The following is a 22,216-nucleotide window of genomic DNA, read 5'->3' as shown; positions in this document are numbered from 1 at the left end:
CTCGTAGTGCACAGAACTCTGGGAGGAAATGGTGTTTCATTATGTGTGAAGAAAAAAGGAAACTCTCATTTTATAATGTGTACAGTAAATTACGGTTATATTCAAGCTCCAAGGCGTCGAAAAACAGTTCGTTATAGTCAGACTTCATTATGCAGTAAAACACAGTTATAGCAAACCTTCAAGGCCTGTGAAAAACAGTTCGTTATAACCAAACTTCATTATACAGTAAAACACGGTTATAGCGAGCCTCCAGGGCCAATGAAAAACAGTTTATAATATAACCAAACTTCATTATACAGTAAAACACGGTTTTAGCAAACCTCCAAGGCCAACCAAAGTTCTGTATATAACCAAACTTGTTATTTTCCTCTGATGGGGGAATATAAATATCATTCACAATAAGTGTGAATTTGTTATAAGCATGTTTTACTGTATTGTTTTCTTTCACTGCAGAGATCAAAGGTTGAATTTTGTCTATTTTCTCTCTGCGTGTACATCTGTCCATTGACATTCTACAGTGTCTTGGTCCATGAGCTCACTATGAAATGGGTGTTATATTGCATCCATGCCTCTCATGGATTTACACATCTTTAACTCGTGGGAAAATGATTACCGTATATACTCGCCTATAAGTCGGATTTTTGGGAGTCAATTTTTGGTCCAAAACTCTATGTCCGACTTATAGGCGCATCCTAAGAAGATTGGTATTTTTCTGGGCGGCGTAATGTAGTGTTTTTTTAACAACTCCGACGATTATCATGATTATTGTTCACAAATATCTAGACATATTGTATTGTTTATGTATTTTAAAGTACAAGTATTTACATATTTTTATCTAGTTAAAAATTATTTACATACCGGTAACTAATACTTCAATTCAACTAATCTATCGTTTATCGGTAAAATTGAATTACGAACCCGATTTAATATTGAAATATTCATATGTATACCGGCTGAAATATATTTCATAAAATATTGAATATTGTTAACAGATGATTTAGATCATCATTCTTGACTCTTAAAAACTCTATTGTTGATACAATGAATTATACCGGAATCTCACAATAACGGTTTTCGCGAGGCGAATGCCACTAACTAAACACGGTGTCAGGTACTGGTAATTAGGAGACCATAATTGCTTAGGTACATAAGGGATCATTGCCCATAATAGATCAAGGGTTGCGTTTAAACCCCAAACAGATATGGCTTGGATATGGGGCACCTCATAATTATTAATATCTCAAAATATTTTTTTGAAACATACGTAAAATCACTAGAGCATTGACTTGAAATTGTCAACCGATTATGACAAAAATTTGTACCGACTTATAAGCGGGTCAATGGCAAATTCCTACAAAATAACCTTAAAAAATACAACCGACTTATAGGCGAGTATATACGGTAACATGTTAAATACAGTGCTAGTAAAACAGCCTAATCCAGAATTTTTTTTTTTTATTATTATTATACGCAAAAATGTTTTCATGAATTTGTAATTTGCATGCTATAGGTAAGAAATTTACCAATTTCAGACATTAATACTGCTAGATTAGAATAACATGTTAAGTGGTGTATACACATGGGCGGGGCTTGCATACACATAATTTTTATCTATGAATGAAAATTATGATATTAAACTCGTTACTATTTCCAATCATAGGGATATTTAAACCAATAATGATGTGAATATATGTGATATCTGTCTGGTTTTGAAATTGTGAATTGTAAATAAGTCATCGGAAGACATGGTAAGGCATCAAAGGCATATATAGAAATTACCACAAAGTAAATGTTTAATTATTTAGGTCATAGAACAAAAAACTAAATAGTTCTTCCACACACCGCTCACATACGCACACACACACACAGGTCAATATACATATACTTTTCAGGTCTTTAAGGTACCACGGAGACAATGCTACATGTACAATTTAATCTAAATCTCCCTTAGGCGGTTAAGAGATTTAAATTTGTTCAAAGGAAGGATCACATCTCCTCACAAAGGGAGATAATTAGGAAATAGTGAAAACATTTTGGGGGTAGTAGTAGATTTTCTTCACAATAGCCACTAATGAGAAGCTTGAAATGCCCAAACTTGCATGAAAACTTCTTTAAATATCAAATTTTTTCAAGCTCACTTACTCAACAGAGCCTCCAGAAATAAGGATCAGGGTTTTAAACTTTAGAAGTTTTTTTTAAATGACATGTGTATGATGTGCAACGTTTCTCAATAATGCATGATTTTTCATGACATTTCACATACAATGTCACTTGCATTCATTCTCGTTTTTACAAAGAATCTTGTGATATATTACCATGTCTGTTTTAGAGATAGCATTTTTTTTTTTAGTTACTGGTTGTTGCAAATGAAAATGTAGATTCAGCTATAATGTATAAATGGGCATTATACCATAGTTACTGTAAAGAGCAAGAAATATCTTTGGAACAATTGGGTATTGAACCCGGAATCCTGGCATTTAGATGATTTAACCACTGAGCTACCCAGGCCAATTTACAAAATTTGGTAGTATTACTACAGCACGAAATTTAAACCTATTTCAGAATTCATTCAACAACTCTTCATTTCGAGGAGATAGCAAATTTTAGTGAAAATGTCAGGAACGTTGTGTATGTCCTTAAATCTATCAAGCATTCTCATTTAGTGTAGATTCGCTATTGTTCAAACCAAGATGTCCCCACTGGGCTAGATCATGACTTCAGTAGATGGTTTAATAGTATAAAACTTAATCAATAATTTCATGTGACCGTGAAAAGCACAATGGTGAATTTGAATTATTTATCAATCGTGACAGGTGATCAGAAATGCAGGAGGTGAGAGTAACACCAGAAGCAGTGACATTAACTTGGTGGACTTGGCAGGAAGTGAGAGGGCGGACTCGACTGGTGCTACAGGAGATCGGCTGAAAGAAGGTTCAGCCATTAATCAGAGTTTGTCAACACTGGGCAATGTAATCAGGTATTAAACTATACAATGTAAACAGGTATTACACTATACAATGTAATCAAGTGTTACACTATACAATATAATAAGGTATTACACTATACAATATAATCAGGTATTACACTATACAATATAATCAGGTATTACACTATACAATATAATCAGGTATTACACTATACAATATGATCAAGTATTACACTATACAATATAATCAGGTATTACACTATACAATGTAATCAGGTATTACACTATACAATGTAATCAGGTATTACACTATACAATATAATCAGGTATTACACTATACAATATTATCAGGTATTACACTATACAATGTAATAAGATATTACACTATACAATGTAATCAGATATTACACTATACAATATTATTAGGTATTACACTATACAATATGATCAGGTATTACACTATACAATATAATCAGGTATTACATTATACAATATAATAAGATATTACACTATACAATGTAATCAGGTATTTCACTATACAATATTATCAGGTATTACACTATACAATGTAATCAGATATTACACTATACAATGTAATCAGATATTATGCTATACAATATTATTAGGTATTACACTATACAATATAATCAGATATTACACTATACAATGTAATCAGATATTACACTTACTATACAATATAATCAGGTATTACACTATACAATGTAATAAGATATTACAATATACAATATAATCAGATATTACACTATACAATATAATCAGATATTACACTTACTATTCAATATAATCAGATATTACACTATACAATGTAATAAGATATTACACTTTACAATATAATCAAATATTATACTATACAATATAATAAGATATTACACTATACATTGTAATCAGGATTACACTATACATTGTAATCAGGTTTACACTATACAATATAATCAGATATTACACTACAATGTAATCAGGTATTACACTATACAATATAATCAGGTATTACACTATACAATATTATTAGGTATTACACTATACTATATAAACAGATATTACACTATACAATAGAATAAGATATTACACTATACAATGTAATCAAATATTACACTTTACAATGTAATTGGGTATTCTGCTAATCAGAAGTATTGCTAAATGCTTTCTTACATTTTTGTAGTACAGCTAGTTCTATGAGATAATTGCTAAATCAAATCCAAACTAAATCGTGCTTACTGCTAAATGCTGTAAATTTCTTATATTTCACAAGTACCTTGTTTGTTGAAAATCTCCATTCAGCATCAATTGTGAGAATGTAAAATCAAGAATGCTGTATGCCAAATGATATTTATTAAATACACTTTCTACAAACAAATTTGTCTACCTCCTTTTTAAGAGTTATACTTTTTACAGTTTTTGATGTAGCATGTTTGAATGTTTCCTTAACTGTAGAGTATTGATACTTACTTACCAACATGATGCACCTAGAGTGTCTCTGTATGGGAAAGCTCTGAAAACTTGATCAACCTGACTAGTTAATTCAGTTTGTAATGTTGCTATATTTACATGCTTTTCATATTTATTCACATTCTGTACAGAAATATTTGAAAAAAGAGAAGTTCGATTTCTTTGTAGCAAGTGTCTTTATGTTAATTATCAGTATATGAAAGCAAGGATTATGATTTGTGAGAAAGGTCTCTCACAAATTAACACAATTATTAATTACTCGCATATAAAAGGTAATTTACAATACATATTATATATAAATATATATGTTTGCAGTATTGTCGTTGTGTTAAATAATTTTAATTAGATTTGAAATAAAGATTTTAATTTTCAAAAGCACAACACTGAATTAGAATTGGGTTTAGACTTTATAACTCGTTATGATTGATTTCAGTGCATTGGCCGACATTGCTGGGGGTAAGAAGAATGTACTTGTTCCTTATCGTAACTCCGTCCTAACAAAACTGCTACAGTCAGCACTGGGAGGCAACAGCAGAACAATCATGGTAAATCTACAAAATTCCCCTAGTAACCCCATCAATGCATTCAATATTTCCGTGTTGAAATTAACATAAAACTCACACTTAAATGCATATAAAACTTTAATGTGTTCAATAAAAGTATTAGAATAATGCATTGCTTGATAGAAACATCCTGTTTTCATCAAAGTCATTCTGAATTTATGGTAGAATGAAAATAAGCAAAACCAAGGGGAAGCAGCTGAACAATTATGGCAAATTTATAAAATAAAATTCCCCAGTAGCTCCATCTATTCATTCAATATTTCTGTGTTGAAATTCACATAAAATTTACACTTCAATGGATATGAAACTTTTCATGTACGTGTTAAATAAAAGTAAGTATCAAAATGATGCATTACTTATTAATATTACATGTAACATCCTGCTTTCTTCAAAGTCATTTGGAATTTATAGCATTACTAATGTAGTGAAATTCCGTTGATCAAGTTAATCATATGCAAATTAGATAATCAAGGTTGAATTATTCTTTTCTAATCATATGTTATCTCCTGTGTTCGGACAATGTTCCAAACGTTAAGATGATCTAGATCTGACTCAGCAGATTTAGGGAAACTATATAAAGCGGTCTTATTCAAGATCGGTTGTTCATTCTGGAAGAAGTCGTCGTATAGTGAAGACGTGCTTGGAGGTAAGGTATTTATGACTACTCATTTGCGGTGTCTCAAATTGCTGAAGACGGACCATTTGGGTATCATAAATTCTTGCTGAACAAAAAGGAGCAAAGTGTATTAATAGGGTGTTTGAAACCCAGTGTTTAGAAATAGGTCTGGGAGCTAAGGCTCAAATGTAAGTTTCAGACCTAGGCTCAGAGCACAGAGAGATAACAGAGAAAAACCAGATAAATATAGAAGATCAGTTTAAATCATTGTGTTGTTGATTATTATTGATTCTGTTCTATTATTTTATTTAAATCCAATCAGTAGAATACGCCAAGTAGCGTAAGGAAAATTATATATCTACTTCATTCGTGGTCGAACCTACAAAACACATTACAAATTTTTGGTGGCAGCGGTGGGATGATCTAAATCCCTTGTTATTTAAGAAGCACAATTAACATTATTTAAAGTTTGTCTGAGAAATATTAGGATTAGGTCTTAAACCATGGATGAGGTTGACAAAGAGATAAGTTATCTTGAAGAGAAAGTTAAAGAGTTCTCAAACGAAAGTATGCGTTTAAAAGAAAAAGAGAGACAGAAAGCATCTACACCAATAACGAATAGAGATTCTGGCATTGGTGCCTCAGAACAAGTGAAGAGTTCTGAACCCATACGAGAGTTTGGAGGTGCAAGACCTAAAGTAAGGGTTGAGGCTGAAACAGAAACTGATTTTGACTACATCAGTGATAGAACACATAGACCAGCTTCAGACCATGCGCTTTATTCTGAAACCCCGAGAAATGTTCCAAGCAATGTTACTACACGCAGGTTTAGAGACAATAGATTTGAAACACTTAATGTTCGGGACCGCATGAGAAAAGATGAAAAGTCTAGTAAGCTGAAACCCGCAACTTATGACGGAACGACGTCGTGGTTAGACTATAAGTCGCATTTCAATGCATGCGCTTGCTTGAACCACTGGTCGGAGGAAGAAAAGGGAATGTATCTGGCCGTGTCATTAAGAGGTCTAGCACAGGGTGTGCTTGGAAACCTCCCAGAATATCTTCAAATGGATTTTAAAGAGTTGTGCAGGTCCCTGGAAGAACGCTTTTCACCAGCTAATCAGACAGAACTGTACAGGGCACAACTAAGGGAGAGACGGCAGAAAGTATCTGAAACAATACCCCAGCTGGGCCAAGACATTAGACGACTCACACGCCTGGCATACCCAACAGCTCCAGGAGATGTGTGTGAAACACTGGCGAAAGAATATTTTATTGATGCACTTGTAAGTTTTGACATGCGTCTGAGAATTAAGCAGTCACGACCTCAGAACCTAAATGATGCCATTAGACACGCTGTGGAGCTGAATGCTTTTATTGGGGCAGAACGCAGAAGGAGTGAAGAGAGTGGGTTCGTTCGAGAAGCAGGAGGCGATAATGCTTCCTATGAATCTAACAGCAGTAGTTTAGAAGACTCTATAAAATCAATAAAGGAGATGCTGCTGAGCCTACAGACAGATGTGAATAAGATGAAAACTGAGCAACAGAAGCCTCGTACTTACCATACTTCTTACAACACACCTCGGAAGTTTGAAGAAAAGAAGCAGGGAGTTGGCTCTTCCAAAAAGTGTTTCAACTGCGGTAAGCCTGGGCACTTCAAGAAGGATTGTAGATCCAGAATCAAGAGTAAGACTAATGCTCAGCAAGGACACTCTGACTCATTGAGCAAAAGCAAAAGTGGCAGAACCATTGACACAGGGAAAGAGAGTTCTGGACAATTTAAAATGGCTATCAATAATGAGAGCAAGTCAAAAGAAAAACATAAAGGTTGCATTGGAATCCACAAAAAGTCCAATGAACCAGGCATGTACATTCGTGGTACCATTAATGATGTACCTGTCATGACATTAGTTGACACTGGTGCCACGGTTACACTCATTTCGCGCAAAGTGTTTGATGCCATCTGCATGAAGCATGACTTGGAACTGAATGAGACGAACCAGAACATTTTATCAGCCTCAGGAACACCTCTCAATGTACATGGAAAAACAGTTGGTAGGCTTAAATTTGGCAAGAAAGTGATATATCAAGCAGTTATAGTTGCGGATATGACTGTTGATGTTGTTCTAGGCTTAGACTGCTTGAAGGCGAATAAAGGTGTAATAGATTTATGCAATAAAAGTCTTAGACTAGGGGATGAATCTCACCCTTTAGAATTTGAAGGCAAATTTGGGTGCTTTAGAATAGTAGCCTCAGAAACGATGACATTACCATCAAAAGCAGAAGTTGTAACAACAGGAAAAGTAATAGTACCAGACAATGAAAATTTCGATTTAGACGTTGGTGTAGTTGAGCCATCACCAACTTTCCTTAAGTCTGACAGAGGACTGGTTGGACGAACTCTAGTAAAGGGAGGTTCAACAGTCCCGGTAAGGTTGTTTAATCCATCAGAAAGTAATGTTACAATTCATTTGGGAACGACGGTTGGAGAGCTTTCGCCTATAGAGGATATAATGGAGGGCGATTTAGGTCAATCAGAATCCTCTGACACTTTGCCTGAACATTTAAAGCCGTTGTTCAAGAATTCAAGCTCAAACCTGAGTAAGAAACAAGCCAAAGTTGTAAAGTCACTTTTGATGAAGTATGCTCTCTTATTTACGAAGTCTGATAAAGACGTCGGAAGGACAGGTCTGACAAAGCATACTATTAATACAGGTGATAATAGACCAATCAAAGAAGTACCAAGGAGACTGCCTGAGCACATGAATGTTGAAGTAGACAAACACGTTAAAGACATGTTGGAAAATAATGTTATTGAGCCTTCCAACAGTCCTTGGGCATCTAGGGTCGTACTTGTCAAGAAAAAGGATGGTTCAACCAGGTTCTGTGTAGACTATCGACGACTAAACACTATTACAGAAAAAGATGCTTATCCAATACCACGCATCGATGAAACCCTAGATCAACTTGTTGGGTGCAAGTGGTTTTCAACTCTCGACCTACACTCTGGGTACTGGCAGATTGAAATGGATCCTAAGGATAAGCCTAAGACAGCGTTTGTAACTCGAAATGGCCTGTATCATTTTAATGTGATGCCATTCGGGTTATGTAACGCCCCTGCCACGTTTGAGAGGTTGATGGAGACCACACTAGCAGGCTTGCAATGGGACATATGTCTCATTTACCTTGACGATATAATAGTATACGCTAAGACATTTGAAGAAATGAATAGGAATTTGTCAAGGGTGTTTGAGAAACTCGCAGCTGCAGGTTTAAAGCTAAAGGCTAAGAAATGCACATTGTTTGCTCAAAGTGTTGAATACCTGGGACATGTAGTGTCTGAACATGGAATATCCACTGACCCAAAGAAGACGGAGGTTATACGAAAATGGCCTCGCCCAAACAATGTAACTGAACTAAGATCTTTTCTTGGATTCTGTAGTTATTACAGAAAATTTGTGCCAAATTTTGCAGTATTAGCTAAACCGCTTCATGTTCTGACACAGAAAGGCCAAGGATTTTTATGGTCTGAGGAATGTCAGGAAGGGTTTGAGATTTTGCGTGAAAAACTTACCAAAGCACCTATGCTTTCACATCCTGATTTTTCCAAGCCATTTGTACTTGATACAGATGCTAGTGATGTGGCAATAGGAGCTATACTGTCACAGGTACATGGTGGCGAAGAAAGGGTTATTAGTTATGCCAGTCGGTGCTTGACTAAGGCTGAACGTAAGTATTGTGTAACACGTAAAGAGTTACTTGCCATAGTGTACTTTGTTAAGTACTTCAGACATTATCTGTATGGAAAGCCCTTTCTTGTTCGAACTGATCATAGTTCATTAAGATGGCTTCTGAACAAGAAGGATGCAGAAGGTCAACTTGCCAGGTGGATAGAAACGCTATCTACCTATGAGATTCAAGTCCAACATAGGCCAGGAAAATTACATAGGAACGCTGATGCACTCAGTAGAATTCCTTGCAAGCAGTGCGGAAGTGATTTTTGTATCAGCAAAATAGCGAAAACCAGAGCCCAACTTAGAGCTGTGTTTGAGGAGAAGGACACTAGCAGTATGACATTGTTGGAAATACAAGAACAGGACAAAGATATCTCTGTTGTCAAGTCATGGCTGGAGAACAACAAGAGACCAGTGTTTGAAGACATAAGGAGTAAAGGATACTTTCTAAGATCCCTTTGGAGTCAATGGAATAGACTAACTCTGAGGAATGGTATAGTTTGCAGGCGCTGGACAGTGCTGGAAACAAATGAAGAGCTACTTCAACAAGTGATCCCTCTATTTGAGAGGCGGAATATTCTAAGACACTGCCATGATGATAGAACGTCCGGACATCTAGGAGTTCACAAAACTTTGGCTCGGGTTCGGCAGAGATACTACTGGCCGGGCTTGCAACAAGATGTAAGGCAATATGTAACAGGCTGTGATACTTGTACTATGCGCAAAAGTCCTAATAAGAAGAAGGTGTCACCCATGGAAATCGTACCCTCAGGCATGCCCATGGACCGCATAGCAACCGACATCCTCGGTGAGTTGCCCATAACGGAGGACGGGAACAGGTACATTTTGGTAGTCTCAGACTACTTCACAAAATGGACAGAGGCGTTCCCCATGCCAAACATGGAGGCTAAAACCGTAGCGAAACTTATAGTGGAGGAAGTAGTTACAAGGTTTGGGACACCCAGAATAATCCATTCAGACCAGGGTAGACAATATGAGAGTGAGCTCTTTACAGAGATGTGTAGGCTCCTGGGCATACAAAAGACCAGAACCACACCCTACCACCCACAATCTGATGGGATGGTAGAGAGGTTCAACAGAACTTTAACAGCAATGCTTAGTGCCTATGTGCAAGAAAATCAGAGAGATTGGGACACTCATATTCCATATATTATGATGGCGTACAGGTCGGCAGAACATAAGTCCACGGGGTTCACACCCAACTTGCTTATGCTGGGTAGGGAAACATCTCTGCCAGTAGATCTAATGTATGAAATGCCTGAGACAATGAAAGAGGAAAGTCTAAACCATTGGGCTTGGACCCTGCGTGAGAAGTTAGAAAGAACACACAGTTTTGTACGCGAGAATTTAGAAACTGCTATGAATAGACAGAAGAGGTACCATGACATGAAATTGTCATGGGAAAGGTTTAAGCCGGGAGACAGAGTTTTTGTGTACTTTCCGCAGAAAAAGATCGGCTGCTCTCCAAAACTTACTTCGTTTTGGCGTGGACCATATGAAGTGCTGGAACAATGGTCTGATGTGCTATATGCAGTTTCATGTGGCAGAAAAGGTGAAAAACAAATCATTCACTGCGACAGATTGCGTAAAAAGAGAAATCAGACTCTTAACTTTGAAGATACGGAAATTGAAAACGAGTCTTTGTTAGATGAGGTAGAATCAGAAAACACAGATTTAGCTGAACTGACTGCAATTGATACAGTGGAAGAGCTAGTTCCAGTTACTGGACAGAAACGCATCCGAAAACAACCAAAATGGTTGCAAGATTATGAGCTGTAAAGCTAAGATATCAAAAAAAAAAAAAAAAAAAAAGTTTATGAAAATTTATGTTCTGAAAAGAAATAAGCTCAGAGATATTTTTTTTATTTTGCAGAAAATGCCGAACACCAAGTTCACAAAAGCAAAGTCGTGTAGCAAGTGTCCCTTGTGTGATGGAGAAGTTCTGGACAATAGGTGGCGTGAACACCTGCTAAAGTGCAATGGAGGAAAATTCCCGTGAAAGACCTGTGGCAAACTCTATAAGAAGAGCTCGTACCTACAACGTCATGAGAAAAAGTTTCATGGTAAAGATGAAGTACCTGAGAAGGAACGGGATGCAGACAAAGAGTGGCCAGAGCAAGACCCCGGTGATTTGATCGGAGAGATCTCCAATGATAGTAGTTCTGGTGGCAGTAGTAGTGACAGTGAAGAGGAAGTAACTGCTCAACAAATTCAAGGTAGACTGCCTCCAGCATCACAGGTTGAGAAGATAAAAGGGAATAAGGATGAAGAGAACAATTGCAGTATTTTGGAGGAGGGTAGAACTGTGAGGAAACCCACAGCACCTATCCCTGTGTTTGCTCCACAGAGAAAGACAACTCTCAGCATGCCTGAGAAGGATGTGTCGGTGAACCGATTCAAGTTTAAGTCATTTTCATCCACTAGCACACAAACTGAAGTTGCAGACAGTAGTTTGCGAAACCTTGTCAAGAGAAGGAAACTTCGTAAGACAACATCCAGTTATATCAAGGATGACAAGAAGGTTGAAGAGGTTGTTGAAGAAGAGAAATTCTTTTATGATGAATGACTGATTATAGACATAAAAAAAAAAGGAGTGGCAAATAGCACTTAAATAAAAGATTATTTTAATGATACAAGAAAAAAAATAAATACTTAGAGTGTGACTGAAGCCAATTCTTGTGTTGAAAAAAAAAAATGCATGATCAGAATTTTAATTCATCAATATGCGGGACGCATATGTTTCGGAGGCGTGGGTAATTGTAGTGAAATTCCGTTGATCAAGTTAATCATATGCAAATTAGATAATCAAGGTTGAATTATTCTTTTCTAATCATATGTTATCTCCTGTGTTCGGACAATGTTCCAAACGTTAAGATGATCTAGATCTGACTCAGCAGATTTAGGGAAACTATATAAAGCGGTCTTATTCAAGATCGGTTGTTCATTCTGGAAGAAGTCGTCGTATAGTGAAGACGTGCTTGGAGGTAAGGTATTTATGACTACTCATTTGCGGTGTCTCAAATTGCTGAAGACGGACCATTTGGGTATCATAAATTCTTGCTGAACAAAAAGGAGCAAAGTGTATTAATAGGGTGTTTGAAACCCAGTGTTTAGAAATAGGTCTGGGAGCTAAGGCTCAAATGTAAGTTTCAGACCTAGGCTCAGAGCACAGAGAGATAACAGAGAAAAACCAGATAAATATAGAAGATCAGTTTAAATCATTGTGTTGTTGATTATTATTGATTCTGTTCTATTATTTTATTTAAATCCAATCAGTAGAATACGCCAAGTAGCGTAAGGAAAATTATATATCTACTTCATTCGTGGTCGAACCTACAAAACACATTACACTAATATAAACATCAATCCAGCTATTTCCTTCAAAGTCATTCCAAATTTATGGTAGAATATAAGAAATTTTTATCTCCTTATAGAATACAAAGTATTAGTTAGCAATAATTACCAAACACCTTTTCTCTGTGATAAAAAAGGTGCCTAATATGATCTTAAATTGGGATTTAAGTTGGAATTGAATGAAATGGCCATATAATTTAAAGTCCCTGTGGCTTAGTGAAATAGCCATATGTATATGACTACACCCTTTGGTACAAAATGTAGGTCCACAAAGAAGCTTTGTCTGGTTAGGTCACTAAAAAGTGAAACACTAAAAGAAATCCAAATCTGATTCATAAAAGTTGTACCCAAGGTTGCCATTCATATTTAGATCAAATTGCAGCGTGACATTTTCTTTTGATTTGATTCCAGCCACAGAAAGACAAAATGAAGATTGATTTGTTTTGGTGGTTTAAATTTCCAGATTAATACATCATTTGCAAGTCATATTTAAAGTTTAAGATAAGTTTTACAGACACTGAATTTCCAACTATGGATTTCAAAACTCTTAATATCAACACAGGGTTATTTTATAGAACTATAAGATAAATATTGTGAAAATGATTATTGGATTTAGATAGGCTGCTACAGAAATTACTTTAAATAAGTGTCAAAATCCAGACTTTAAATGACAACTAGAAAATATATACTGATGTCTGGAATATAAACAGTATGTGTACTACATATACATAATGAATGAGACCTGATACCCGCGATACTGTAAATGTTTCTCTGTTGTCAAGCCTCACCACACAATAACCTTTAAGTTGTCAGTACAAAGTGTTCAGTCTTAACATCACCATCACAGTCTAATTTTATTAGGACCATTATGATTAAATATTGATGCTTATTGGCTGTTGGCTTATTTGTTATGACTAAAATAGTGGTGCTTAATCACGTTAATTGATTTCTTTCTGAGAGATGTTTCAGTTCCATTACCAGAGTCTAGCATCTTTTCTTTGAAAACTAAAGGTGCATGCAATCTAGCAACTGCTGTCAAATTGACAACAGACCTAGATAACCAAATTAATACAATCTTATAATACACACAGAAATGGCATTAATGTATCAATATTAATTCATCTCTCCCTCGAGAACTATCGTGTGTCATCTGTGTCCCTCTGAATATCTTGTACATTATAATGTTGAGATTTTATTTCATTTCTCACCATTGAAATTAAATGGATTTTAGATAGCAGCTCTGAGTCCAGCAGACATTAACTATGACGAAACGCTGTCTACACTGCGTTATGCTGATAGGTAAGGCCACAAGAGTTATCTCCCCATAAACAGCAATCTATAACAGTGTTCAATTCATTCTATATTGTAAGAAAAAACTTCTTTCCATGGGTATTAATTTAAAAAGTCAGAGTTGTTTCAAAATAATATATAGACTGACATTATATTTCGCAAAATTTATGTGTTGTGAGAGAGAGAGAGAAAGAGAGATTATGTTAAAGTAATGCTTATGTAAAATGAAATGAAAATTTTAAAAAAAAATGTTGGAGATTAGTTCATTGAAATTTGAATTTGATTTCCCCCTCCAGGGCTAAAAAGATCCAGAATAAAGCCATTGTCAATGAGAGCCCCACAGACAGGCTGATCCGAGAACTCAAAGAGGAAAATGCCAGACTGATGGCAGCACTGGGAAAAGGGGGATCTAAAACCGACAACTCAGGGGGTAGGTAGTGTTAGTGAAATCACAACAGACAATTCAGAGGTAGGTAGTGTTAGTGAAATCACAACAGACAACTCAGGGGTTAGGTATAGTGTTAGTGAAATCACAACAGACAACTCAGGGTGTAGGTAGTGTTAGTGAAATCACAACAGACAACTCAGGGGGTAGGTAGTGTTAGTGAAATCACAACAGACAACTCAGGGGGTAGGTATAGTGTTAGTGAAATCACAACAGACAACTCAGGGGGTACTAGTGTTAGTGAAATCAAAACAGACAACTCAGAAGGTTAGAAATAAAAATTATATGGATGTACTCTTTATGGTATTTTTCTGTAGTCCTGTGAACTATTGTGTATACTTGATGAAATATTAAAAACTGATTGTCAAGTACAAGCACATAAAATACTCTGGTTTCATAAATTTTCAATGAATTCCTTGACTGCAAAATCCAGTGAAAATACTATTAAAAGTGCATTTAGTTTTCCACAGAATTACTCGCCAGTGAAATTGTATTTTTGACAAATTCATCAAATTTGATGAGACCACTGCAAGAGGAGAAGGATTTATGTGTACTTTATGTTTCTTCAGAATTACAGAGACTCCTTCGAGAGAATGAAAGCAAAATGTCAGACATTAACAAGACTTGGGAGCAGAGGCTGGAAGAGGCCAGGTAAGACATGATAAGGCCAGGTAGAACATTAATAAGTTATTTACACCTTCATAAGGCCTAGTCAAAAAATAATGTCATTTACATCTTAGTAAGGGCAGGTAAAAACAATATTGTCATGTATGCCAAGTAAAATTAATTAAAATCATTTACACGTGTATATGGCCTGGTAAAACAATACCATCATTTACATCTTAAGAAGAACAGGTACAAACATTAAAGTTATTTAAACCTTCATTATTCCAATTGTATGAGTTTATAGATCATCTGGAAAATATTTTGTCATCCAGATCGATGATCAATTTCTTCCAAAATTTGCACTAGGTATTCTTGGATATGAAGAGTGTTAAAGTTTAAGCCACATTCCAGAGGGGGGCATTTTTACAGAAACTTGTGTATTTTTAAAAAAAAAATGTTTTTAGTGGTTGCAAAGAAGATATATGCTTTAATGTTCGTTCAGAAAAGAGTGGGAGAGAGGACATGGGGGGCTGGAGCATGAGGAAGAACAGGCAGAGTGGCGGACATTTCCATACTTCACCAACATTAACGAGGACACACAGCTCTCGGGAGTGGTCAAACTAAGCTTGCATGTTGGTCAGTGACTTTGTAGCTGTATGCAACTTATTTTTTGATTCATGCGGGCATGAACTGTTATGCTTTACGCTAGCATAAAGTGTGTTAGCGCATAATGAAAAGTATGCTGGATTCATATAGCATTGCAGTTCATACTCTCATGTATTTTGAAAAAATGAAATTTGTTTTTATTTTTACTTTGCTAAAATAGACATACTGCTTTTATCAAAATTCATACGCGCATTGTTTACATAGATCTGCATCACATTCATGAGGAAATGGCAATCAAAACAGTAAAATTGGTAAAGATATCAAAGCAAAAATATTGGAAATATGAACACACTGTACTCCAGGAGTTCATTATATCCAAAGTTCAATATAACTGATGTTGAACCATATAAATAATGTTAATGGGGATTTGTTTTACTTCAATATAACAGATAGTTCAATATAAGTGACTTCAATATAAGTGAAGTAGACTGTATAATTGCATATCCTACATATATAAAGAAAATGTATTTTTGGCAAATCCAGAAGATTTATAGTGTGAACATGGCATGTAATTTCACACACACAAACTCTTGAAAGGAGGAATGTTTTCATTTATATGTATCAGTAATTCAATCATTTGCTGACAAGAAATTAAGTATTGGAGAGCTCTTCATTGAGGAGATAGAAAAATCCAGAACTACTTTATCCATGTTGTTAGATCCTCCACGAAGAAGAGAAATTAAACTACACAAAGAATATAACATTCAATAGTGAAATGAATCCTTATAAACATGGTTGATTAATTGTTCTCAAACCGCAAAAAATTTATCGCACTACATTAAATGGTTCAGTATTATATGGTATGTACATTAGTATTTTATGTACAGGTACTAATATATACTGTTTTGATACAGGTGAAACACTGTTTGGGAGAAGTACCTCAGCAACATACTCTATCCGAGGACTAGGGTAGGAATGCTTTCTAAGGATTTATATATAACTAAACTAGTTCTGTGTTAGAATTTTGTTTTGTAATCTGACCTGTTTAGATGAAAATGGATTTTAATTAAACGCCTGTCATACACGGGTCATGTTACGGTATAGTACTTTGTGTCTGTCAGCTTGTAGGCTATATGAAAACGGTAATTATATAGGGTGAGATTATCAAACTTGGTATAATTGTTCCCAATGATTAGCATCTTCACAAATCATTAAGTGTCCAATTCACTTATGAGGGTAAGCGAATTAGACACTTGCCTTGTGAAGATGAATGATTAGAAGAAAAATCGTAACATTTTTCTAGGTCAAAGATGAATTTACATGGGTAATTTTTGTAGTCACAAAACAAGATAGAAACAGTACTAGTAAGGCTTGGATATTCAAAATCAACCGTCATAGGTAGATTGTACTACATGTATTATGGTATGGTGCTGTGTCTTTTGTCTGATCATCCATCATCCGTATTTTTCAGCGTGAATTTTGTTTAGGGAATACTATAGTATATTTGAGGTTTCTTTATCTAGTACATGTGTGTATACCAATAGAATGATTCAGTCAGTATAAGATCACTCAAGTTATACATTACCGATTTCTCTTTTGTTTTACAAAGCATGTCAATTTGTCAATTCTCTTCATGACATCACTGTCAAAGATCAAAAATTATAGTCAAACCTCATTATCTTGAACTTGATGGGGTCAGAAACAAACTTTGAGATATTTTAGTTGAAATGCATAAAGAAAATGTAGTTGGGACTTTCAACTCACTTCGACATTGATGACCGAAGTTCAACTTTATATGTATCTAGGCATTGTTAAGTAAAATGAGGTTTATACCATGTGACTGATTATATACCACATGACTGACATGTTCCATACAAACTATTACACATATGCTTTATTAGTGAACAAAACTTTGATGCTTTTCAGAATTCAAGAAAAACATGCCTTGATTACAAATAGTGGTTCAAGAGTCACACTGGAACCTGTAAATGAGTCTAAAATTTACGTCAATGGTGTTAAACTCAAATCAAAAGAGGAACTTCATCATTTGGTAACTATTCCAATTATTGTTATGTTAAGATTTACCGTTTTCAAAACAAAGTACATAGGCTATCTATAATTCTCTATGATACATGCATATTTTTATAGACACATGCAAGATATTGATTAGAGTGTCAATTGATAAGTTGTACATATATCAAAGAAACAAATTTCATATTTGAAGATACATGAGGATATGAACTGTCATGTGCTTCACACAGGCATACTTCATGAAGCATGTTAGCACTTCATGAAAAGTATGCCAGCATGAAGCACTGCAGTTCATAGTATGTACTTTCATGAATTTTCAAAAATGAAATTTATTTTTTACAATTACAATTTACTATGATAATTTCTGTCATAATTCCCAGCTGTTAAAATAGACCTACTATATCAAGATTCATACACACATTGTTCACATCTGTGTCGCATTCATGAGGAAATGGTTATCATTACAATTTATTATCAAAATATTAAAGGCAAAAACATTGGAAATGTAAATAATTTAATTTGCACATTAATTTTCAGAGCAGAATCAAATTTGGATCCAGTTGCCTTTATTTGTATGTGGGTCAAGTGAACGACAGAAAACCAAATGATGAGAAAGTGTATGATTATGACTTTTTCATGGCGGAGTTGGCAGAGCATCGAGGAGTTGCCATAGACTTACAAACTCCTCGTGTCAACGAATCAATGGAGAACCTTAAGTCCTATGTCGTGTTTCAGGACTTTATGGACTTGCTTCCACAGATCTCCGAGGCTAATGCCATAAGTCTGGAGCTAGATAAGGTTTTGTACACTGTTTCATATACTTATCTGAGTATTCTTGAGACTTGTTGGGAGACTACTTTTTCTTCTTGTCAATGTTGCAGTTTAGTATACACCAAAATGACAGATCAATATCTAAATTGAGCAAAGTACTGATGCAGGCTCCCAAAATTTTTAGGATAGCATATAGTCGCTGTCGTATCAGTCTGTCCAAGCTCATATCTCTTTCATGGGCTTTCTTCAGAAATTGATATAATTGATCTCAAATATTCCTAGAGACAATGACTTGTGGACCAAGGTCTCTCAAGGTCGTTTTGGAAAGTTCAAAGTTATTCAGAACATTTTAAAGTTCCTTATTTCAACAGTCTTTAATATGAAAGTTCCAATCTCCTAAATCTTTCATTAAAAATTTTTTATCATAATTGATAACAAATATTCCTTGGGACAGGGGACTTTTGGACCAAGGTCATTTTGGATAGGTCAAGGTCACTCAGTACATATACCATATATGAGGAAAAAGTTCCTTATTTCAACAGTTTTTGAACAGGTATTGATCATATATCGCACAAATAAGTAACAGGCAAATGACTTTCAGGCAAAGGTCACTCAAGGTCATTTTGGAAAGGTCAAGGTCACTCAACATATACCATGTATATGAAACAAGAGGCCCATGGGCCACATCGCTCACCTGAGTCACCTTGGTCCATATCAGAAGATTTTCCATATCTATTTGCATGTAAAACCGTAGTCCCTATTATGGCCCCAAACCTACCCCTGGAGGCCATGGTTTTTGCAAACTTGAATCTACACTATGTCAGAAAGCTTTCATGTAAATATGAACTTCTTTGGCCCAATGGTTCTTGAGAAGAAGATTTTTAAAGATTTTCCCTATATATTTGTATGTAAAACTTTGATCCCCTATTGTGGCCCCATCCTACTCCAGGGGGGCATGATTTCAACAAACCTGAATCTGCACTATATCAGAAAGCTTTCATATAAATCTCAGCTTTTCTGGCTTAGTGGTTCTGGGAAGAAGATTTTTAAAGATTTTTCCTATATATTTGTATGTAAAACTTTGACCCCCTATTGTGGCCCCATCCGACCCCCGGGGGGCCATGATCTTAGCAATTTATAATCTGCACTATATCAGGAAGCTTTCATATAAATCTCAGCTTTTCTGGCTCAGTGGTTCTTGAGAAGTTGATTTTAAAAGATTTTTCCTATAAATTTGTATGTAAAACTTTTATGCCCCCCTTGAGGCCCCATTCAATCTGCGGGGTCCATGATTTTAATGAACTTGAATCTGCACTATATCAAAAAAAAACAACAACAAACAAAAAAACAACAAAAAAAACTTTGACCCCCTATTGTGGCCCCATCCGACCCCCGGGGGCCATGATTTTAATAATTTAGAATCTGCATTATATAAGGAAGCTTTCATATAAATCTCAGCTTTTCTGGTTCAGTGGTTCTTGAGAAGAAGATTTTTAAAGATTTTCCCTATATATTTGTATGTAAAACTTTGATCCCCTATTGTGGCCCCATCCTACTCCAGGGGGGCATGATTTCAACAAACCTGAATCTGCACTATATCAGAAAGCTTTCATATAAATCTCAGCTTTTCTGGCTTAGTGGTTCTGGGAAGAAGATTTTTAAAGATTTTCCCTATATATTTGTATGTAAAACTTTGACCCCCTATTGTGGCCCCATCCGACCCCCGGGGGGCCATGATCTTAGCAATTTATAATCTGCACTATATCAGGAAGCTTTCATATAAATCTCAGTTTTTCTGGCTCAGTGGTTCTTGAGAAGTTGATTTTAAAAGATTTTTCCTATAAATTTGTATGTAAAACTTTTATGCCCCCCTTGAGGCCCCATTCAATCTGCGGGGTTCATGATTTTAACGAACTTGAATCTGCACTATATCAAAAAAAACAACAACAACAAACAAAAAAACAACAACAAAAAACAAAACAAAAAACTTTGACCCCCTATTGTGGCCCCATCCGACCCCCGGGGGCCATGATTTTAATAATTTAGAATCTGCATTATATAAGGAAGCTTTCATATAAATCTCAGTTATTCTGGCTCAGTGGTTCTTGAGAAGAAGATTTTTAAAGATTTTCCCTATATATTTGTATGTAAAACTTTGATCCCCTATTGTGGCCCCATCCGACCCCCGGGGGCCATGATTTTAACAATTTAGAATCTGCATTATATCAGGAAGCTTTCATATAAATCTCAGTTTTTCTGGCTCAGTGGTTCTTGAGAAGAAGATTTTTAAAGATTTTCCCTATATATTTGTATGTAAAACTTTGACCCCCTATTGTGGCCCCATCCGACCCCCGGGGGCCATGATTTTAACAATTTAGAATCTGCATTATATAAGGAAGCTTTCATATAAATCTCAGCTTTTCTGGCTCAGTGGTTCTTGAGAAGAAGATTTTTAAAGATTTTCCCTATATATTTGTATGTAAAACTTTGATCCCCTATTGTGGCCCCATCCTACTCCAGGGGGGCATGATTTCAACAAACCTGAATCTGCACTATATCAGAAAGCTTTCATATAAATCTCAGCTTTTCTGGCTTAGTGGTTCTGGGAAGAAGATTTTTAAAGATTTTCCCTATATATTTGTATGTAAAACTTTGATCCCCTATTGTGGCCCCATCCGACCCCCGGGGGCCATGATTTTAACAATTTAGAATCTGCATTATATCAGGAAGCTTTCATATAAATCTCAGTTTTTCTGGCTCAGTGGTTCTTGAGAAGAAGATTTTTAAAGATTTTCCCTATATATTTGTATGTAAAACTTTGACCCCCTATTGTGGCCCCATCCGACCCCCGGGGGCCATGATTTTAACAATTTAGAATTTGTATTATATCAGGAAGCTTTCATATAAATCTCAGCTTTTCTGGCTCAGTGGTTCTTGAGAAGAAGATTTTTAAAGATTTTCCCTATATATTTGTATGTAAAACTTTGATCCCCTATTGTGGCCCCATCCGACCCCCGGGGGCCGTGATTTTAACAATTTAGAATCTGCATTATATAAGGAAGCTTTCATATAAATCTCAGCTTTTCTGGCTCAGTGGTTCTTGAGAAGAAGATTTTTAAAGATTTTCCCTATATATTTGTATGTAAAACTTTGATCCCCTATTGTGGCCCCATCCGACCCCCGGGGGCCATGATTTTAACAATTTAGAATTTGTATTATATAAGGAAGCTTTCATATAAATCTCAGCTTTTCTGGCTCAGTGGTTCTTGAGAAGAAGATTTTTAAAGATTTTCCCTATATATTTGTATGTAAAACTTTGACCCCCTATTGTGGCCCCATCCGACCCCCGGGGGCCGTGATTTTAACAATTTAGAATCTGCATTATATAAGGAAGCTTTCATATAAATCTCAGCTTTTCTGGCTCAGTGGTTCTTGAGAAGAAGATTTTTAAAGATTTTCCCTATATATTTGTATGTAAAACTTTGACCCCCTATTGTGGCCCCATCCGACCCCCGGGGGCCATGATTTTAACAATTTAGAATCTGCACTACCTAATAAAGCCTATCTATAAATTTCATCTTTTCTGGCCCAGTGGTTCTTGAGAAGAAGATTTTTTAATGACCCTACCCTATTTTTACCTTTTCTTGATTATCTCCCCTTGGAAGGTGGCCTGGCTCTTTATTTTAACAATTTAGAATTCCCTTTACCTAAGGATGTTTTGTGCCAACTTTGGTTGAAATTGGCCCAGTGGTTGTTGAGAAGAAGTTGAAAATGTGAAAAGTTTAC

The 22,216-nt window shown here is 35.6% G+C and overlaps 1 protein-coding gene across 7 annotated transcripts in view; it reads left to right on the top strand.

Annotated features, from left to right (window-relative positions):
- The window catches only part of LOC125652211 (kinesin-like protein KIF28P), a 46,807-nt gene that overhangs the window by 9,748 nt on the left and 14,843 nt on the right, over positions 1 to 22,216 (top strand). For all 7 annotated transcript variants that reach the window (XM_056165079.1, XM_048881237.2, XM_056165078.1 and 4 more), the window contains 9 exons: positions 2,814 to 2,977; positions 4,827 to 4,938; positions 13,913 to 13,980; positions 14,268 to 14,401; positions 14,986 to 15,067; positions 15,525 to 15,658; positions 16,543 to 16,597; positions 17,555 to 17,678; positions 18,197 to 18,457. In XM_056165079.1, the coding sequence (XP_056021054.1) occupies positions 2,814 to 2,977; positions 4,827 to 4,938; positions 13,913 to 13,980; positions 14,268 to 14,401; positions 14,986 to 15,067; positions 15,525 to 15,658; positions 16,543 to 16,597; positions 17,555 to 17,678; positions 18,197 to 18,457 (1,134 nt within the window). The remainder of the gene's footprint in view (positions 1 to 2,813; positions 2,978 to 4,826; positions 4,939 to 13,912; positions 13,981 to 14,267; positions 14,402 to 14,985; positions 15,068 to 15,524; positions 15,659 to 16,542; positions 16,598 to 17,554; positions 17,679 to 18,196; positions 18,458 to 22,216) is intronic.

The sequence above is a fragment of the Ostrea edulis genome, chromosome 5 (genome assembly GCF_947568905.1).
Source record: "Ostrea edulis chromosome 5, xbOstEdul1.1, whole genome shotgun sequence".
Classification (NCBI taxonomy): domain Eukaryota; kingdom Metazoa; phylum Mollusca; class Bivalvia; order Ostreida; family Ostreidae; genus Ostrea; species Ostrea edulis.
This window is presented reverse-complemented; position numbering and strand designations above follow the sequence as displayed.